This window comes from Sinocyclocheilus anshuiensis, unplaced genomic scaffold, assembly GCF_001515605.1.
Source record: "Sinocyclocheilus anshuiensis isolate Anshui unplaced genomic scaffold, SAMN03320099.WGS_v1.1 scaffold375, whole genome shotgun sequence".
Lineage (NCBI taxonomy): Eukaryota > Metazoa > Chordata > Actinopteri > Cypriniformes > Cyprinidae > Sinocyclocheilus > Sinocyclocheilus anshuiensis.
Window position 1 is genome coordinate 919551 of NW_015549594.1, and position 19414 is coordinate 938964.

Sequence of the window (19414 nt, forward strand, 5' to 3'; positions counted from 1 at the left end):
ATGTGGGGGCGTGTTTAAACGAGGTGTTTTAGGTAGGCGTGGTTGACTCTTAACTTTTATAAAGAATATCTCTTTGGATTTGAGACTTTAGTCTTTGCAACTTTACAGATCTTCTTTATGAACCAAGAGCTTGTAACATTCCAAAGAGAAAGGAAAAACTGAAATCGCATCATATGACCCCTTTAACAATAAACATGGTTTCAGTTGATTGAGGAAGTTTTTGTGGAATGTACATGACATTACGTGATGACAAAAGTTAATTTGCACTCACAAATTTCCCTGTCAGGTGACTTTCCATTCCTTATCATCATGAGAGAAATGACCTCTTAGGACATCAAATGACTTTTTTCCCTTTTAAATGAAATATATCACATAATTTTACCACAAGAAATGTCCCTATAGTTCCTAATAATTTCCCCCCTCTTCCTCTCATTGAAAAACATTTGCATATATACTAAACAAAGTGGATAGTACATTTATTCACATACTATACTAATATATCATCGATTTGAGTTTACTTTTCATTTCAAAGAATCAAAATATGACTTCAAATACATATTTTGTCTTAAATATTATCTTTTTTTTTTCAGTGCCAGTCCTTTTCCTAGACGTCAGATGATTATGTAATTTCCACAGAGAAGTCTGAACCCTTCAAGGACTTTCTATTCTTTCTTTTTTTAAATGATATCTTTATGGGTAATGATACAACATAAGTTAGTTCTACATACATAAATATTCTTGTCTAAGATTGCAGCTGATACATACATTTACTTACTTTCACACTTATTTATTTCCGCAGAAATAAATAGGCTTGATGCTAAGCTTATTTTGTTCTTTTTCTTAGAATCTACTTTCTATAACTGCTATCAACAAGATAATATGTAATTTCTCAGTTGAGCTCAGATTTTCAGCTCTTCTTATTTGATAAAACAGTCAACAGCGACATCTCGCGGCCGATGACAGTAATGAACGAAATGACTGCCCGGTTGCCATAGAGACATCGAAACACAACATCACCATTCCGCAAGTCATAATGCGGTCAACTGAGGAGAAAACTGTACTCTTATGTGCTTTAGATGATGATGTACAGGGACTTAAGAGTATTTTGGAAAGCAAGAGTGCCAACGAATCTCAGCAATCGGAGAATATTCTGTGGGAAAAAGATGAGGTGGGAAGAAATGCGCTGTTTGCTGCGTGTACTTTTGGTCGGAGCGGCATCGTGCGCGAACTCGTACAGAACGGCGCTGACGTCAATGAACTCACAGCGCGCGGTAATTAGCGAGCAAAGTTACTTGTAGGCCTAATTAAAAAATACTTATAACGTACCCACTTTAACACCTACAGTAAAAGTTTTTGTAGATGAAAACTAAAGCCTGAACTGGTTTGCTGGTCTGAGCTGATTTAACCCTATTGTTGTGGTCACACTTGTTATCCATCCAAACAGACCGAGGAAGCCTAACATATTTTAATAAAATACGTGTACTATATTTTGTTTCAATTACATTGTTTCTTATTTACCTCTGAATTGTGCACTATTTGTTTCTATATAGCCTAAAATACAATTATTGGAAAATTTCATATAGCTACCAAGTTCGCCAAATGTTTTTGGACTAAAATGTCAGAGGACCACCAAAGGGTTAACAGTTTGACAATAAATAATCAATATGGTTCACTCTTACTCTAGGCTACTCACCGTTGCATTATTCTGCCATGTGGGGTCAGCTGGACACTTTAAAAACTTTGGTTGAACTCAATGCTGATTTTCAAGCTGTCAGTTTCCGTGGAGAGAAGGCTGTTGATGTGGCCCGGCGTTATGACAAACTGGACTGCGCAGAGTATCTGGCATGGGCTGGTGAGAAAGTGAAACATTTCAGCACAGAGTCAAATCTTGTTATGATTAAGGCAGATGATGATTTTTTTCTCTCCTGACAGAGGCCAAACAAAGTTTGCAAGCATTAATACAAGATGTCAGAGATATTATAGCTGATCCAGAGAAAGTTCAAGGGAAGCTCAATAAAGAGGACAAGGTAAAAAATTATTTATTAATTCCTTAGTGAAAAGTTGCCGATTGTATTTTTAACATTCTTAACAAACCCAAAAGTACACATTCTCTTCTCATTGTTTGTGTGTTGCTATATAGACCATGTTTATAAACATCTGTTCTGCAAAATCTGACTGGATACACAACACCAAAAATGCAACAATTCAAGACTTCATTGAACAGAAGAAGCACCTTGAAGACATACTGGAACCTATTCTGCTCAAGCTTAACACACAATGTGAGAACTGATCTATCTGATTTATCCGATTTGCATAGAAGCTGACAACTGGGTATTTTACTTAATTCAGTATCAATCAATGCAAAATTAATGTATACTTTTTCATTTAACCCAGGGCATTTCTACCCAAAAAATATATATTTGTGCTTTTTTTTTTTTTTATTCCCTAAATGAAGTTTTGTGTTTCTTATTTATTCACAGCTGAAGCCACAATGAAGACAAGAAAGCCTTAGAAGCATTTTGTCATTCAAATTAAAATAAATATATTTACAAAAATTGGTTACATTTACTTAATACATGCTCTGTGTTTAGTCTTTTCAAATATAAAAAATTAGACCCTTAGATGAACACTATGATTCCTGACATGAAATTGCAACAATTTTATTTTGATTTTTTATTTTTTTTTATATTGAAAACGTACTTTTATTTGTTGTTTAACTGCACTTAATTTAGAACATGCACATGCACATGCACTTTGAATTATTTACTAATAAAGATAATTAAGTTTATATAAACACTCAAAAATTATTGTGACAAATTAATACGTTTACAAGTCTAAAAGCAGAGTTGGCTGATGTTCTTGTGATGCGCTTAATGAACACTAGGTGGCGACAGAGGGCACCTTTCGTGTTCAGCTAAATTATCTCTCAATATCTATCAAATTAAATACATGTATTTTTCATTAAGGTTATGTCTACAAAATATGTTATTCAATAACTAAATGCAGCGCATATAAAAGTCGAATCAAATTAAATACATTTTTATGACATTTTTGCACGAGGTTAACCAGCAGATGTCTCACTCGATAATCAGTTCACATCGGTCTTACTATGTCGATCAATGTTGGCAAAGTCTCAAATCGTCCTCATTTCACATTCAACAAACACATTATGTAGCCTATTTCTAAAATGTTAACTGAATTTTAATCGATGTGTAAATGTAGTGAAAGCTGCCTGAATCGATTTAAAACGTAAATGTGTGTTGATCGAGTCACTCGGCCATCCTCTAGTTTTCCCTGAATCCCTGCGCACAGGCTGGCAGTGGCATGTGATTGAGGTGGAAAAGCGGTCTGGATTTTGAAGTGTGAAAAGGTCTGTCTGTCCTCACCACAGGACCGGGAGGAAGGGAGGGAGGCAGGCCCAAACAACGAGTCACACTTAAAGTGGACGACAGAACAATAAACGGATACTTGCTGTTATTTTGATGATTTTTGCCGCATGGACAATGCAGTAAACTCCTTCCCTCGATCCAGGAAGACCGACGCCTGGATTCATTCAATTATTACTGCTGTTTCCATCTTGACTCATGGACACAGACAAGAAACAGCAGTCCATCCGAATATTACTTCAAGAACTGCTGCTTGTTGCTACTGTTTTAACTTTTGGCTGCTGGTTCTGTTTAAGAAAACTAGGGTGATCTGAAACTTTGCACATTCGTATTTTTAGGGTTTGATAAGTGTTTAAATACACTTTCGACGCTTTTTTATATCCGTATTTCCTTATTTTATTGTATTTTATTGACGACTAGGTAGCTACAGTGCCCAGTAATGTAAACATAGATTAGAGTCGCGCGTACATCATTTATATTCCAACTGTGAAACAAAGAAAAATATGGGAAACTCCAAACGTTTAGTTTGAACATTGTCATACTACTGTCGCTAGTTTATCCGGCTTTATTTAAACTCTTTTTAGCTGTATGGTTTGATACTAAACCAACGGAAAACATTGTGACTGAGGCTCTCCTGCCACGCGCGTGGAAATCCACCGGACTGGAGTCTTCACCTGGACGTTACCGTGGAGGTGTATCGAGCATGGAGACGGATTCAGTAACCGGTGGCGACGTGGACTCGGTTCAGGGAGGCATGATTTCTTTAGACCCTGTGGTCGATGGGATTTTGATGGACTCGTTTTGCCAGCAGCAGGGATGGGTGCGTGTGTACGGTAAGTGATAATCAGTGGCCGCGCTGGCTTCAGATCAGTTCACCTTAACACCTCGGTGATATAAATCACAAAAGAGGTGTTTTAAATATAATTATGTGCTTAAATACATTAAATAACCAACTGATTTGGGGTTTTATTTTCGATCACCCTTTAATACCGAGGGGAATTCAGTCTTATGTTTACTGAAGCATTGTCAGACAGGTCTGTATATGGCAAGCCGTTTTAACATTTAGCCTGTTTCTTATCAGGGAAATTTCTAGCGTTTCATGAGCCCCCAGCCCCCCACCCCCCAATAAGTAGCCCAATATTTAGATTTTATTGAAATACTGTTATGGATATATTTATATCAATTTATATGAATAAAAACAGAATCAAGCTACCCACACACAATAAGATGCTTCATCGCTGACAAACGAAAGAAGACATTGCACATTTTGTTTCCTAGAGTGGATTTTAGGTAAATGTCCATATCAATCAGCGCTCCGTTTTTATTATTATAAAATATATTTTTATGAGATTAGATCAACAGAGTGATACATTTTTGAATCTGGCATGACTAGTTCTGATTATAAACTGCTAAAACACACAACATGCTGATATATTTTCAGGGAAAATGATTCTCGGGTCGGTCTTGGAACACAGTTGTCTTTCACTGGTTCTTGTTCCTCAGTTAAAAGGGTTTAGCGATGCCCCATTCCTTGTAACTAGCGTTTTTTTCCACTAAGGTAACTGTTCATTATGTGCCAGTAGTGAATACTTGTTTATTTAGTCAGTATTACTTGAATATTATTAATAATTCTTCTTCTTCTACCAGTCGTTCCCAATACTAGTAACTTGCTTTGCAGTTTAAATATATAGGGGTCTGTTGATCAGATATCAACTATTAATTTTAAACTCAAATTTATACAAATTGCTAGTTTCGTATTCCATTTCTTTCTATTACTGTTGTTTATTCCTTAGTTTCTTGTAGCTATTCAAATAATCATTACTGGTATATATTCAAGTTCTTTTTAGTAATAATTAGCAACATATCCTAGCTGTAATTTAACAATTGCTTTATGAGCCACAGATCTACAGAACCGTTATTAGTTGAGCAAATACTAGTCACTGTTGGCGTATTTACTGGTAATTAAAAAGAAGTATGAATAACATTAAATTAGCTGCTGGTTAGTTGTATGGGATATTAAAATGAAACGTTAAAGTGGCTTGCCATAGTACCACAGCTCTAATAGAAACATGTTGGCTTAATGGTTCATTTTCCTTCCTGTGTGTGACTTATGCTGTACATTTTCAACTTAAAAAGATACTAGGTTAAGTCATATGTCCTTATACATTATACAGTGTGTCTGATGGTATCATGGTACAATACATTTTGTGCCTTTAGTGTGCTTGCTTTAACTGTAGTGTAATTTGTAAAGAAACAATGGCATGAATATATGATAGATTCCAATGTGTGCATTATGATTTGTGGTTAAGGGAAGGGCTGTGTGGAAAATCCTGGTTACACATAATAGGTTTGAATGTTGATCTGGTTGTGGATGATTATGTCTCCTAGTTGTAATAGGAGATGGGGTGCAATAGAAAAGGTTTTAGCACATTGATGACAAACATGAAAATGTGTTCTTGTCACGGTTTCAATTAGAGTTTTAATAGGGGTTGTTAGTTTGTTAATGCACATGCACAATTTAAATTTTTGATTTACAAGACAAGTAATAGTAAGCCATGGTTACTGATTGTGTTTCCAGATCTGTGTTGTTAAATAAAGCTTCTTTAAGTCTGTGTGCACCCTATAGACATGTTGCCAGGGGCTGTTGTCATGGCAGCCTGTTGTCTTTTTATTTAAGGATGTAAGTCGAAACCAGGGACTTCACATTAAAGACAGGACATCCAGTTCTGTCCACCCACTGCCACTGACTCTTCATCTCATTTTCCATCCCCACTAATTCAGAGCTGGACCAACTAAAATCAAGTTCTAAAATTTATAATATAGATCAGCCACCAAATTAAAGGTTAAGATCCCTTAAAAATAAAAAAGTGTCATAATTTACTCTCAACCTCATGTCATTCCAAATCCATATTATTTTCTTTCTTCTGTGGAGCACAAGGAAAAATTAAGAAATTTTACAAGATCTTTTTTTTTCTGTGCACTTAAAATGAATGGGAACTGAAGTTTCAAGCTTTAAAAAAGTACACAAAAGCAGCATAAATGTATAAGAAAATTGGTCCATTTGACTTGTGGACATATTCTATGTTTTCTGAAATCATATGATGGATAATCTTGATGTGCTCTGTAGCTCATTTTCATAAGTAGCAATTCCTGATTTGTTCAAGAGAGACAAATCTTGAAATGGTAATCAAGTTCACAAAACATGTCTAGATTTTGAATCAGACTGACTCAATGAGTGAACTCACTGGATATAATGAATAATGAACAGTCAATGAATAGTCAAGCTATTTTATGATTTCATACAACTTGGAATATAGTCATACAGGCAATCGCTATGATACTTTTATAGCATTTGGAAATCAGCGACCATCACGGTCTTTCGAATAACTCCTTTTGTGTTCCACGGAACAAATAGTCATTCGGTTTTGGAACGACATGAGGATGAGTAAACTATGACACAATTCTCATTTTGGGTAAACTATCCCTTTGTTTTGAAATACAGAGCAGTCTAATCTTATTTTCCAGGCCCGCACTGGGAAAAAGTTCAAATCCAGATGATGTGTTGTAATGTGTAAAGAATTCACGTTTTCTCTGTTCATGTGCTGTCCAACACCCTATGACATAATTTTCATTTCTTTGGTATTTGTCTTTAAATCGCTCCCACTGGTGTAAGCTCAAACTCCCAGCGAGACAGAAGTGAGTCATTACTGACAGTCAGAGAGCAGTCAGACCTCTCACATTAAAGCTGGCCTCAGCATGGATGTCATATCATCCATAATTGATACCACGGCAGCTACATGCTCATCATGTTAAACATCCCTTCCTCAGATAGAGGGAAGTGAATCACAGTTTTAAAATAATTAGCAGTGCATGGGGCTTTAGTTTTGGTGTTGTTCATTCAGTGACTTGTTATTAGGAAGTCTAATAGTAATAAGTCACTGAGTGACACTAATAACATAACTGTTCTGTTATAGTTCATGTTCCTCTCACACAGGCTTATTCGAGGTCCAATTGTGTTCAGTAAATGGTGTGTATGTGCTTTAAATGTGGGGTTTGTATTACAGTAGGCGGCCTATTCTGTGCACTTTTTGGGTTTGTTGTTGCCTGGAGTTAAATTTTGGAAATATATAAATGCTTTCTGCAGTAGTTTACACAAAGCTCGGGGTTGGCGGGTGTGTAGGCAGGTCAGATTTGGCATCTGTTTGAGCCTGCTGGTTCAAAAAGTTTGCCTACATTCACCGAGCTTCTTACATCATGCTCCTCATATTGAAATGGAAAGGTCCGGGACGGTTCTGCCATGGTGGATGAAAGTGAATGCTGTCGAATGTTTGTGAAGTTGCTGCTTAGATGTGTTTAATCTTGTAGAGGAAGCCGAGAGAGGGTGGGGAGGGGTGGGAGTGAATGGTGGGATTGTGTTAGCGGCGGACGGCTCAGGATGTGCACCCCGCTGCACCACCTCCCCTCCGCCCAGCGTGAGCTGTTCGTTCATTCGTTCATTGTAGCTGTCAGCAGACAGGGCCGGGACTATGATGTAAGCAGACCGTTCCGAGAATGACCTCAGTGGACTGGATTCCAAAATTCCTGAGCAACCGGCACCAGTGCGTTCATCATGGCATTCCAGAGCTGAAATAGCTCAATAAGGATGCTGGCCGGCTTCTCTCCCACTCACTTCCCTTATGTATCTGTTAAGAATAATGTTTTCCATGCCAGCTTGTCTATTTGTGGATTTATTTTGGCCACGGCTGTTCTTCTCAGCGGTGGTTACAAAACATTTCCGTGTGGACTTTCAATCAGAGAGCAGAGCTGCTTCACACTTTATTTTAAGATCCAATTCTCACTATTAACAGACTGTTAACTATGACTTTTGCCTCAGTAAACTCTTAATTTGTTGCTTATTAATAGTTAGTAAGATAGTTGTTTGGTTTAGGTGTTGGGTAGGGTTAGGGATGTAGAATATGGTCATGCAGAATATGTTCTTTATAAGTACTAATAAACAGCCAATATGCTAGTAATATGCATGTTAATAAGAGCGGTGGTTACAAAACATTTCCGTGTGGACTTTCAATCAGAGAGCAGAGCTGCTTCACACTTTATTTTAAGATCCAATTCTCACTATTAACAGACTGTTAACTATGACTTTTGCCTCAGTAAACTCTTAATTTGTTGCTTATTAATAGTTAGTAAGATAGTTGTTTGGTTTAGGTGTTGGGTAGGGTTAGGGATGTAGAATATGGTCATGCAGAATATGTTCTTTATAAGTACTAATAAACAGCCAATATGCTAGTAATATGCATGCTAATAACAGGGCTCCAGACTCATTCTTCCCACTGGTCGCTCGTTTGCGACTAACTTTCTCAGTTGGTAGCATGAGCACATGTTGTTTTTTTTGTTTTTTTTGCTACAACATGTGATTAATCAATGCATGCTGATGAACTGTTATCATAGTTTATAGTTATATGGAAACGAAAGTGGTTAACATTCAACCTGTTCTTTTTCATCAGTAGTAGTATTAATTTATTTGTGATTTGAATTTTGTGAACGGGAGTTCCTCTTTGGCTGTGTTTTAAGCCGGGCTTCAGATGTTTTCACTTTTGAATTCGTGATCTTGTCACGTTTTACAAGAAAAGATAATTGTGTGTTTTGCTTACATCTATACACCTTTCACTTTTTAAGACTAAAACAAAAGATTTTTGTTATTTTTAATTAAAGAGCACAACAACAATAAAACGATAAGATGCAATGACAAACTAGCTTATAAAACGTTTATTAACAAAAACGAATAAGATGAGGCATGGCATACACCACATGCTGTATTATATACTGACTAATAAATTACAGAACGTTTAGCAAACACTGAGGAATCAAATAAAAATAAATAAATAAATAAATAAATAAAAGAGAACCTCCATAGCATAATGTGAGGTAAACAGCAAAGATAAGCTTTTCAGAATGAAAACAAAAAGAAAAGTAAAACTAAATTTGCTGCCGGTGACAGTGCTTGCATGTTTTTTCCCCCACAAGAATACCAACATGTTTACCTTCTCTGGTTTAAGAAGTGATCTTTTACTTTACTTTAGTGTGAAAACCATCCATTGTTTCCTCAATATTCGCGTAATTTTTGCTGCATGCAGCAAGTATAAAAAACCAGGCTCTACACTCAAAGCGCTGCGCAGTTCAAACGAGTTGCCGTTTGATGTTTCTCATATGCAACAGAAATGGCAGCGCTTATGAGTTGAACAATGCAGTGGTCACGCCAGTGCGACCGCACACAAAATTTAGTCACACAGGCAGAAAAAATGGTTGCAAAATGCGACCATTCGGTCGCAGTCTGGAGTTCTGTAATAAGCATCTAATAGTGAGATTTGGTCCCATACTAAAGGGTTACTGTTAGGGATGCATGATATTATCGGACCGATATCGGAATCGGCAGATAATGACTTTAAATGTGCATATCAGCATCGGCCCGATATGAAAAATTATGCCGATATATCTTGCTGATAAGAGGAATAGGTTATTTCACATGTGCTCATGGTGTGCTAGCAATTAGATCACGTCAGCAGTGTGACTAATTTTTGAAGCAAAGTTTTGCCTGAATGGTGATTAGATTCACTGTTGTAGGATCGCTGCATTTAAACTGAGACTGCACGTACAGAATGATGCATTCGGTGTATGATAGAGTAATAACACGTGCAGTGGTAGCGGCGGCAACCTCCCCGGGTCCTAATGTCCGTTCGGTAAGGAGTTTTAATTCTGTAGGGGGCGCTGTTGGCCTACTTTTAATAAAATGAAAGTAAAATACACAAATAACATTTAGACTGTGTTTCTGATTAAATAAAGCAGTAAATGTTGTCATAAAATCATGAGTATGTTTTGATTTAAAGGTCAAAAGCTATAGCTTACATTAATTTAAAAATTAAACTTGTAAATTAAATAATTTTATATATACTGATTTATTCATAAATGTGTAATATGTTATATATTTTTAAACAAATTATGAGCTCTAAAAGATTTTCAGAATTTTTACAACTCTTTTGCTGCTTAAGTTCCATACAGGAGAGACTTGGTGTCGTTTCCAAACAAAAGGAAATATATCGGTATCGGTAGGGCTGTGCAATTAATCGCATGCGATTGTCATGCGCATCTCGTCAGTAAAGCCGGTCCTGTGATTAGTAGTAAATCTCCATCATAAATCTCCGCATGACAATCGCATGCGATTAATTGCACAGCCCTAGGTATCGGCATCGGCTATCGGCCAAAAAGAGTTGAAAAATATCGGTCAGACTACATGACTTGATTGTCTGTCTTTAAAGGGTTAGTTCACCCAAAAATGAAAAATTGGCTTGTGTTTTACTTACCCTCGAAGCATCCTAGGTGTATATGACTTTCTTCTTTCAGACGAATCCAGTCGGAGTTATATTAAAAATTGTCCTGGCTATTCCAAGCTCTATCATTGCAGTCAGCGGGTGTTGCAGTTGAACAGTCCACAAGTCGTCAAATAAAGCGTGCGCATTCATAATAAAACGTGCTTCACACGGCTCCGATGGGTGAATAAAGGCCTTCTGTAGTGCATCCGTGCCTTTTTGTAAGAAAAATGTCCATATTTAAAACATAATAAACACTTTTCTATCACTTCTGCCATCTGTCATACGTGGAAGCCGTGCCGGTGGATGTCGTAGCACGTCGGCGTTGCGTGATAAGTGACGGAACGCGGAGAGACAACAAAACAAAATGCCGGTCACGAATTAGAAGAACAAACCAAAGATTTGCAAAGAATAATGTCGCGTCATACGCCTTCCGCCGGAACGTCGTCCACGTATGACAGATAACGGAAGTGAGAGAAAAGTGTTTATTACGTTTGAAATATGGATATTTTTCTTACAAAAACGCATGGATTCACTACAGAAGGCCTTTATTCACCCCCCAGAATCCGTGTGAGGCACGTTTTATTATGAATGCGTGAGCTTTATTTGACGACTTGTGGACTGTTCAACTGCAACACCCCGACCTGTCGGCAAGCTCGTTAACTTGCAAATCGGGCTTAAATCAGGCTTAAAATCCTGTAGTGTGAACTAGGCATTAGGCTGACGTCAGATTCCTGTGCCGCTGATCTGTATGTTTAAGTTAGGGATACACTGCTTATAATTCTGGCCAACATGATTGTTTTCATGCTATTTTTAGTTAATAATAAAATTCTACACTATTTTGTCAAATATAAATAAAAAAACTAAAACACTAAGAAACTATTGTTAATACTACACATTGATCGCAACGTGGAAGTACTGTATGAAAAAATGGATATTCATTTTGAGATGAAGACTGCAAGACTTTAATCAAAAAGACAGTAAAAGACAGTTTTCTATTTAATATAACTGTTTTACGTATGTTTTAAGTATATTTTATCACATGATCTTTTAGAAATGTGAATCAATCATATGATCCTTCAGAGGCTTAAATCAGGCTTAAAATCCTGTAGTGTGAACTAGGCATTAGGCTGACGTCAGATTCCTGTGCCGCTGATCTGTATGTTTAAGTTAGGGATACACTGCTTATAATTCTGGCCAACATGATTGTTTTCATGCTATTTTTAGTTAATAATAAAATTCTACACTATTTTGTCAAATATAAATAAAAAAACTAAAACACTAAGAAACTATTGTTAATACTACACATTGATCACAACGTGGAAGTACTGTATGAAAAAATGGATATTCATTTTGAGATGAAGACTGCAAGACTTTAATCAAAAAGACAGTAAAACAGTTTTTCTATTTAATATAACTGTTTTACGTATGTTTTAAGTATATTTTATCACATGATCTTTTAGAAATGTGAATCAATCATATGAGAAATAATTCTAATATGCTGTTTTAGTGCTCAAGGAACATTTCTTGTCAGTGTTGAAAACTGCTGTGGTGTTTATTTTTTGTGAGAACTGGGATACATTTTTTAGGATTCTTTGATGAATAGAAGGTTCAGAAGAACAGCATTAGTTTCAAATGGAAGTCTTTTGTAACATAAATGTCTACTGTCGCTTTTGGTTAATTTAATGCATCCTCCTTGCTGAATAAAAGTGTAAATTACTGACCCCAGACTTTCAATGGTAGTGTGCATATCCACTTTTGATATTGATAAATGAAACAAATCTCTCATGTTGGCCAATATAAGCTGTGTATCTATGGATCAGTAGAGTAGCAGCTATGTCTAATTTTGTTGTTGAGTTTCTGCAGGTTCTGTCTAAAATTCAATTGCAAAGTCCGATTTAATTAAGTTTAAATGACTAAATGTGTCCTTGACTTGGCTCTCCATTAATCCCTGATTTTCAGTCTATTATGCACCTTATAGGTAAGGAATAGACCCTGTTTAATGCGGATTGTGGATGCGCACTTTGTCATTTACTTAGAGAAAGACTCTCGTGTCTAAGCTTATTAAAGGTTTGCTGGAAACAGGGAAAATGAGGAGCTTATCTTCTAGCACTAACTCTTGAGGAACTGACTGGGATAATGACAGTTTTTCAGTGATTTCTGTCACAAAGAGTGATGAGTTGTGTGGAACACATGCTGCCTAGTCAAGTTCCTCATCAAGTTTGATGCAGTGCCCAGGTACTCCACATCGGCGTGTTGCCTGCGGTGCTGAACGTTCAGTTTGAAAAGCCCCTTAATTGGAGAGTCCTGAATGGAGTTCACTGTAGTCACAAGAGTTTCACATGCTCGACTGTGATGCACCAGGCCGCCTGCTTTGCTTCCTCTCCCAAGGCTGGTTCAAAGGTGCCTTTGTCTCCTTAGATCTTCCAAAACAACATGCTGATATTTTTGGGCAAGTCGTCTGTGTTAAATAAATACTTTTTTTATTTATTTTTGGTTTGATGCTTTTTAAGTGTGAATGTTTTGAGGGTCGGTAGAGTGCAGCGGTCTGGTGTTTCCCAGAAGACGAAGGCAGGTGTCTGTCAGTTCTCCGCCCTTTCCTTTCACTCATGGAGACTGAGTGGCTGGAAGACAATGTCCTGGGATTCCAGGCGTTACCTGAAAACACAGGAAGCCCCCTTTCCTGTTTCCTGATCATTCTTGGATAAATATTTTGCTCCTATTGTCTTGCCATAAAACATGATGGTGAAGAACATAATATTGCCCTGTATTTTTTGTATTCCTACATGATTTTCTAGAAGACTTGATACTTGTTTGTCAATCACAAAATTCTGTGGTCAAATATTTTTCTGTAATGACCACCAACTGGTAGTTTCAGATCTTGTGTATTATTCTGGGGTCTCTTCTCACAAAATAAGGTCATTTCTGATCAATATTTTATGTTCATTTTTAATTTATTTGGTAAGTAATCATGCAATAAGCAGGATAATGTACAGTAAGGTGGTCATTATCACAAAATAAACCCTTTCAGGATGATACAAGATCCCTCTGTTTCACTTTCAGGTCCCAATCACCCTATTAGGACTTATTTTTATAATGAAAACATGATTGGACAATATCACTTACACAGTGGTGCACTAAAATGTAAAATGTATTTTAAAATTAAAAATTGAAATTTATACTAAAATAAAAATTGCATTATATAAATTTATTTTTACCTTTTGATTTTTTTTAATTTTTTATTTCTGTCTTGTATTAATTATAATTAAATATATATATTAAATAATATTAAAATGTCTCATTTTATATTGAATGTCTTGAATTGTTTACCATGTGTTTGCCGTGCAAATAGTTGCTTTCGGTGTTAAAAGCCAATAAACAAACTATAATATTTATTTTGAAAATTAGTTTTACATTATTACTTTTACATATGTTTTCATTTTATATATTTTTTATGAATAATTAATATTTTAATTGCTTTAATTAATGTGACATTTTGCGTGAAGTTTTCAATCTAAAATGTTTAGTGGGAAAAATGCTGTGTGATGCTACTTTAAAATTTTTGTTACTGTTCAATTAGCTTTGTTTTATTTGTAGTATGATTTGAAATTTGGCTTGTTTAGTGACTGATAATTTTGTTACCCTTTTATTTTTAAATTAGCTACTTATTATACAACTGAACTTTGCTTTAACGTTTTTCTTTATGACTTGGGAATGTCTGTTTCAACACCCTGATAACCTCTGCAGCTTGTGTTCTCCCATCTGAACATTAATTCCACGTGCAAGAGATCTCATGAAAGAATCCCTGCCACTCTGGGCTATCGATTAGAGCGTGTCAGCAGACTGGTGGCATGTGCTTCCTGCCTGCTCTTTTAAAGACTGATACAGGAGTGTTACTTCCCCCCCCCCCCGAGGACTCATGGATTGTCAGAATTGATTGGCTTAATTGGTTTGATTGCGATAACACCCCTAAGGTTAAACAACATCCTCTTGTTAACCAGCTCATGTCTCTGCATTAGAAATTCATTGAGGATTTGGTGCCTTTGAATTTCTACGGTTGGAATTAGACTCATCTGTGCCTGTAAGTAGGCCAAACCAATTATAATATTCCTCAATTTGTATTTATCCAGTGTAGCTGTGCATTCGGCAATAATTCATTACAAGTTGCTCAAGGTCGGGCTGTATCCTCCGAGCGGCGTATTCTATTAATTAAATGCTCTCTTGCCCCGGGTTAATGTAACTCGTGTGTTTTATCACAGCCTTTTGATGGATGTGATTCATTACGGGTGAGCAGGTCGACTGCAAAAACGCATCAATAAAGCTTCCGCTCATCTGGAATCATCTGAGCCAAGCTGTCAAGAGGGAAGTATATCGTCTCTGGCCTGTATGGTACACCTGCCATTGATAAAGATACACATGGTTGGCAGATACGGGGAAGAAAATTAGCAAGATATCCAAATGTGTATCTTTATCAATAAACCTGCTACCATTCAAATGTTTGGGGTTGTTAAGAGTTTTGATGTTTGATGTCTCTTATGCTCACCAAGGCTTCATTTATTTATTCAAAAATTTATAAATATAGTAAAACTGTAATATTGTGAAATATTGTTATGATTTAAAATGACTGTTTTCTATTTTAACAATTGAGATGTAATTTCAGCTTCCATTACTCCAGTCTTCATGTCACATGATCCTTCAGAAAACATTCTAATGATCTGATGCTCAAGAAACATTTCTTATCAATTTTGAAAAAAACTTACAAGTGTGGTAGTGTTATGATGGATGTTTTAATAGTGCCTCTTTTTTAAATGACAAAACATCCAAACTCCATTACAGACTTGGTTCATTTCAATGGTTCAAACTGTCGGGTCTTCATAATATGATACATGATCTTTGTGTTATCTTTATCATCAGTAACCTTCAAAGGTTACAGTGCATTCAAACCACTGGTGTAATTTTCATGTGCTGTGGTTGTGCATTTTTTTTTTATGTGGCCTGTTGTCCCCTCTGCCCTCTTCTGACAGATTTGTAGGGCCTAATGCTATTTTTAGGAGAGGGGTATGCGTGCATGCCCTGTCCCTCCTGGTTTCCTCCTGCACTAAATAGTAGAGCTAAAAAAAAAATCACTCCGACAAAGTGGTGGTAGGTGTAGCTGGGGGCCTTGTGTCATTACTTCCTGTGGTCAGACGTGTAGACAATGTGTCCTCCTTTGCTGCAGAGGTTGGTGGGATTTTTTTTTTTTAGGCGATGTCTGATCAGAGATTGTAAAGAGAAAGAGGAAAGGACAACAAGCTTTGAGCAATGTCAACTCAACAAATGTTATCAGTCCTGCATTAGCACTTCTTTTAAGCAGTCATAATGACCTACATGTCGAACCGTATTAGATTTGTAGAACAATTACTGAAACACTGAAAGGAAACATGACCTTTGCTCTTTTTCAGATCAGATTGTGCTGTTGATAATGGCGTTTATCTGCATCTCACGCCCGTAGCGTTGGAGTGGGATACTGGTGTTTAATGATTGCTTTCATGCGCTGCCTCCAGGCACAGAACTTGTTTGATGGCTGTAACAGGGTGCTAATTGCTACTGTCCAGACTGGACTCTCGCAGGGCGTCAAAAGGCAGGAAATTGCTTCACTGACTTCAGAACATAGTATAATAATAGAAGCTCGATGTCGGATGTAGAGTGAACGTGATTTTATCTCAGCACTCTTTTGCTCACCTGCATTTAATGCTTTGCCTTGTATGGATGACCTGCATCAACCAGATGAATGATGTGAAGTTCAATAGCACACACGTTGTCAAGTTGCATGTCTGTTCTCCACCTGACGTTTACTCAATCATCATTTATTCCATGTTAAAATACTCGCACTGAGCAACAAGGAGACCAGACTTGAGTTTCTTTTATACAGTATGTGGTACAGGCCTAGTGTTTTTCAATGGCTGATACTGATAATAGAGGGGACAGTGGCCAATGTAATAGATAACAATGACATGCACTACCAGTCAAACGTTTGGAAACCCTTGACTGAATTAAGTTATCATTATCTTTAAGACTTTCTGATTTAAAGGTTTAGGTTTAAAGGGATAGTTCACCCAAAAATGAAAATTCTGTCATTAATTGCTCACCCTCATGTCGTTCCAAATCTGTAAGACCTTCGTTTATCTTCGGAACACAAATTAAGATATTTTTGATGAAATCAGAGTTTTCTGACCCTGCATAGACAACAATGTAACTGACACGTTCAAGGCCCAGAAAGGTAGTAAGGACATTGTTAAAATGGTCCATGTGACATCAGTGGTTCAACCATAATGTTATGAAGCTACAAGAATGCTTTTTGTGTGCAAAGAAAACAAAAATAACTACTTTATTCAACAATTTTTTCTCTTCCATGGCTGTCTACGACACGCGATCACAAGAGTACCACGACGCGTGCGTGTGGTGTTTCTGACGTAGAACCCGGAATTACAAGCAGACGGATGCACACATATGCATCGTGGTACTCTTGTGAATGTGCATTGATTTATCCCTTTAAATGGTTGAAATAATTTTGTAGCCAAACTTTGTAGTTTTGTGGTCATTTTATGTCAGTAAATAAGATACGTAAACAAAATTGCTGTAAAACAAACACTTGTTTTACCAGTGTTTACCCCATGATCCCAATACACATTATCCATTTAAAAGGCTGTTGGTAGATCTTGGAATTAATTAACTTATCTTAATCAGCCAGGCGGGCTCAGTAATGATCTAATGCCAATATATTTGTCTTTGATGTAGAAAACTTGCTTAATTTTCTTTGTCTCTATGCTTTTTATAAATCTGTATGTCAAGGTTTATTCATAATCTTCAGAGGACTCAATAATGCACATGGTAAATCTCAGCAGAGATTGTCGACTTTAATATTCACAGCTTTGACCTTCTGTGCTAAATCTTTTGCTCTGGAAATGTACTGCCCAATCCCAAAATCTGGCATATGACAGGGAGTCCTGCTCACCAGCTGTATGTTTCTTTTTAACGTGACACAAAGGCATATAGTTTTTACAGTGGCTTGGTTATTTGAATGTAAAACCTGTTTGTAATGTTTTTGATTCAGCTTGTCGCATTGAAAACCTTTTTAGTTATCAGCATTGAAAGGATCAGACTCGGAAGGAATTTTCTTCTTTAACTTTCTCATTGGTTCATTGGTTGCTCTTGAGTTCATTGGGCTTTTGTACAGCTGTGGGTGTACTGATGTGGCGCCGACATACTATTGACTGCAAATTTTAAAAAAGGATATGATTATCAACCTCTTCATGTAATCCATTGTTCAGTGACATACATTGTAACCACGTCTCCTTTTGTACAATACTTTTGATCTTCACACCATCAAATTGCTGTTATGTTGGATATTACAGCTGTGATTCATCATGAACATAGACAAGAGCAATATATAAGAGCATATCAGACCAATCAGAACTAAACATTTTGTTATCCAGAATATGTTTTTTCCCTCTATTGCACAACAGATTGCAGGGAAATAATCCATTGTTCAGTGACATCCATTGTAACCACGTCTCCTTTTGTACAATACTTTTGATCTTCACACCGTCAAATTGCTGTTATGTTGGATATTACAGCTGTGATTCATCATGAACATAGACAAGAGCAATATATAAGAGCATATCAGACCAATCAGAACTAAACATTTTGTTATCCAGAATATGTTTTTTCCCTCTATTGCACAACAGATTGCAGGGAAATCCCTTAAAGTTACTGTTCAGTTTCTGTCTAATTCAGTGAAAGCATTGCTGTTATTTTTTAAATCGTTATCTTTATCACTACCCTGAATTTATACTTGTAGCTCTACAGAAGCCGTATAACGTACATTCTCTCTACCTGACTCTAACGAACCAGATTCACAGACAAAGACATTTTTTTTGTTCTTCCGATTTTACTTTCATGAAGCGGTTGGTGTTGCGCCAACCACAGAGTGGGGCCACTAAATGGGCAGCACATGCGCTGATTGGATAGTGAGGCAAAGTGTTTCTGCGCACACATATATCTGACACCTATTTCCTCCCAGAAACCCTAGCAGCAACCCAGAATCCAGGAAGTGGTGGCTCACCAGTGGATGTCTTGCTCTTTCGCTGAGAGACATTTGCTCAGCATGTTTCTTCAAGGAGATCTCAGGGACAGTGTTATCCGCTATGTCAGGCATCAAATTTAGAGTATTATGCTCGGACAACTTGGTTAGATCCAGCCTAGCTCATCGAGATGAGACTATGATGCAATTGTTAGCATTTGCAATGGACTGAAATTGATTTTGGCTTCCTGCTTCTTGATATTGTTAAGCTTTTTTAGCTTTTCTCTCCTCGTCAACCATGAGTTTACCACGGAAGGCCACATTGGAGGAGCAAACGGGGTCAAACAGGAATCCATCACGTTGTTCGTCTGGCAGAGAGAGTGCTCGTCGCTGGCGTCTCCTCAGCAGGCCTTGGCTAAAGCACCGTTCAAATTCAGCCCCTGAGGAGCCCTTGGACACACATGACAGAAGGAACCTGGCTGGACGGGACATGCGCACACAGAGCTTGACATGGTCCAGAAGCAGCAGCAGTATGGCTCGATCCAATCCTCCTATCTCCAGGGTCCACAGTCTCCCGGACACCCAGCGGGGCACCAACTGCGGTG

The 19414-nt window shown here is 37.2% G+C and overlaps 2 protein-coding genes across 2 annotated transcripts in view; both read left to right on the forward strand.

Moving 5' to 3' along the window:
• Positions 1-1033: 1033 nt before the first annotated feature.
• On the forward strand, positions 1034-2512 carry ankrd45 (ankyrin repeat domain 45). Its single transcript, XM_016446837.1, has 5 exons — positions 1034-1271; positions 1685-1852; positions 1933-2027; positions 2141-2279; positions 2481-2512. Exons 1-5 carry the CDS (start codon positions 1034-1036, stop codon positions 2510-2512), a joined length of 672 nt encoding a protein of 223 aa, XP_016302323.1.
• A 799-nt stretch (positions 2513-3311) lies between these two features.
• Positions 3312-19414, forward strand: part of LOC107658306 (ras/Rap GTPase-activating protein SynGAP-like) — a 56051-nt gene continuing 39948 nt past the window's right edge. The window contains exon 1 of the mRNA XM_016446839.1: positions 3312-4219. Coding sequence (XP_016302325.1) covers positions 4090-4219 — 130 coding nt within the window. The 5' untranslated portion in view covers positions 3312-4089. The remainder of the gene's footprint in view (positions 4220-19414) is intronic.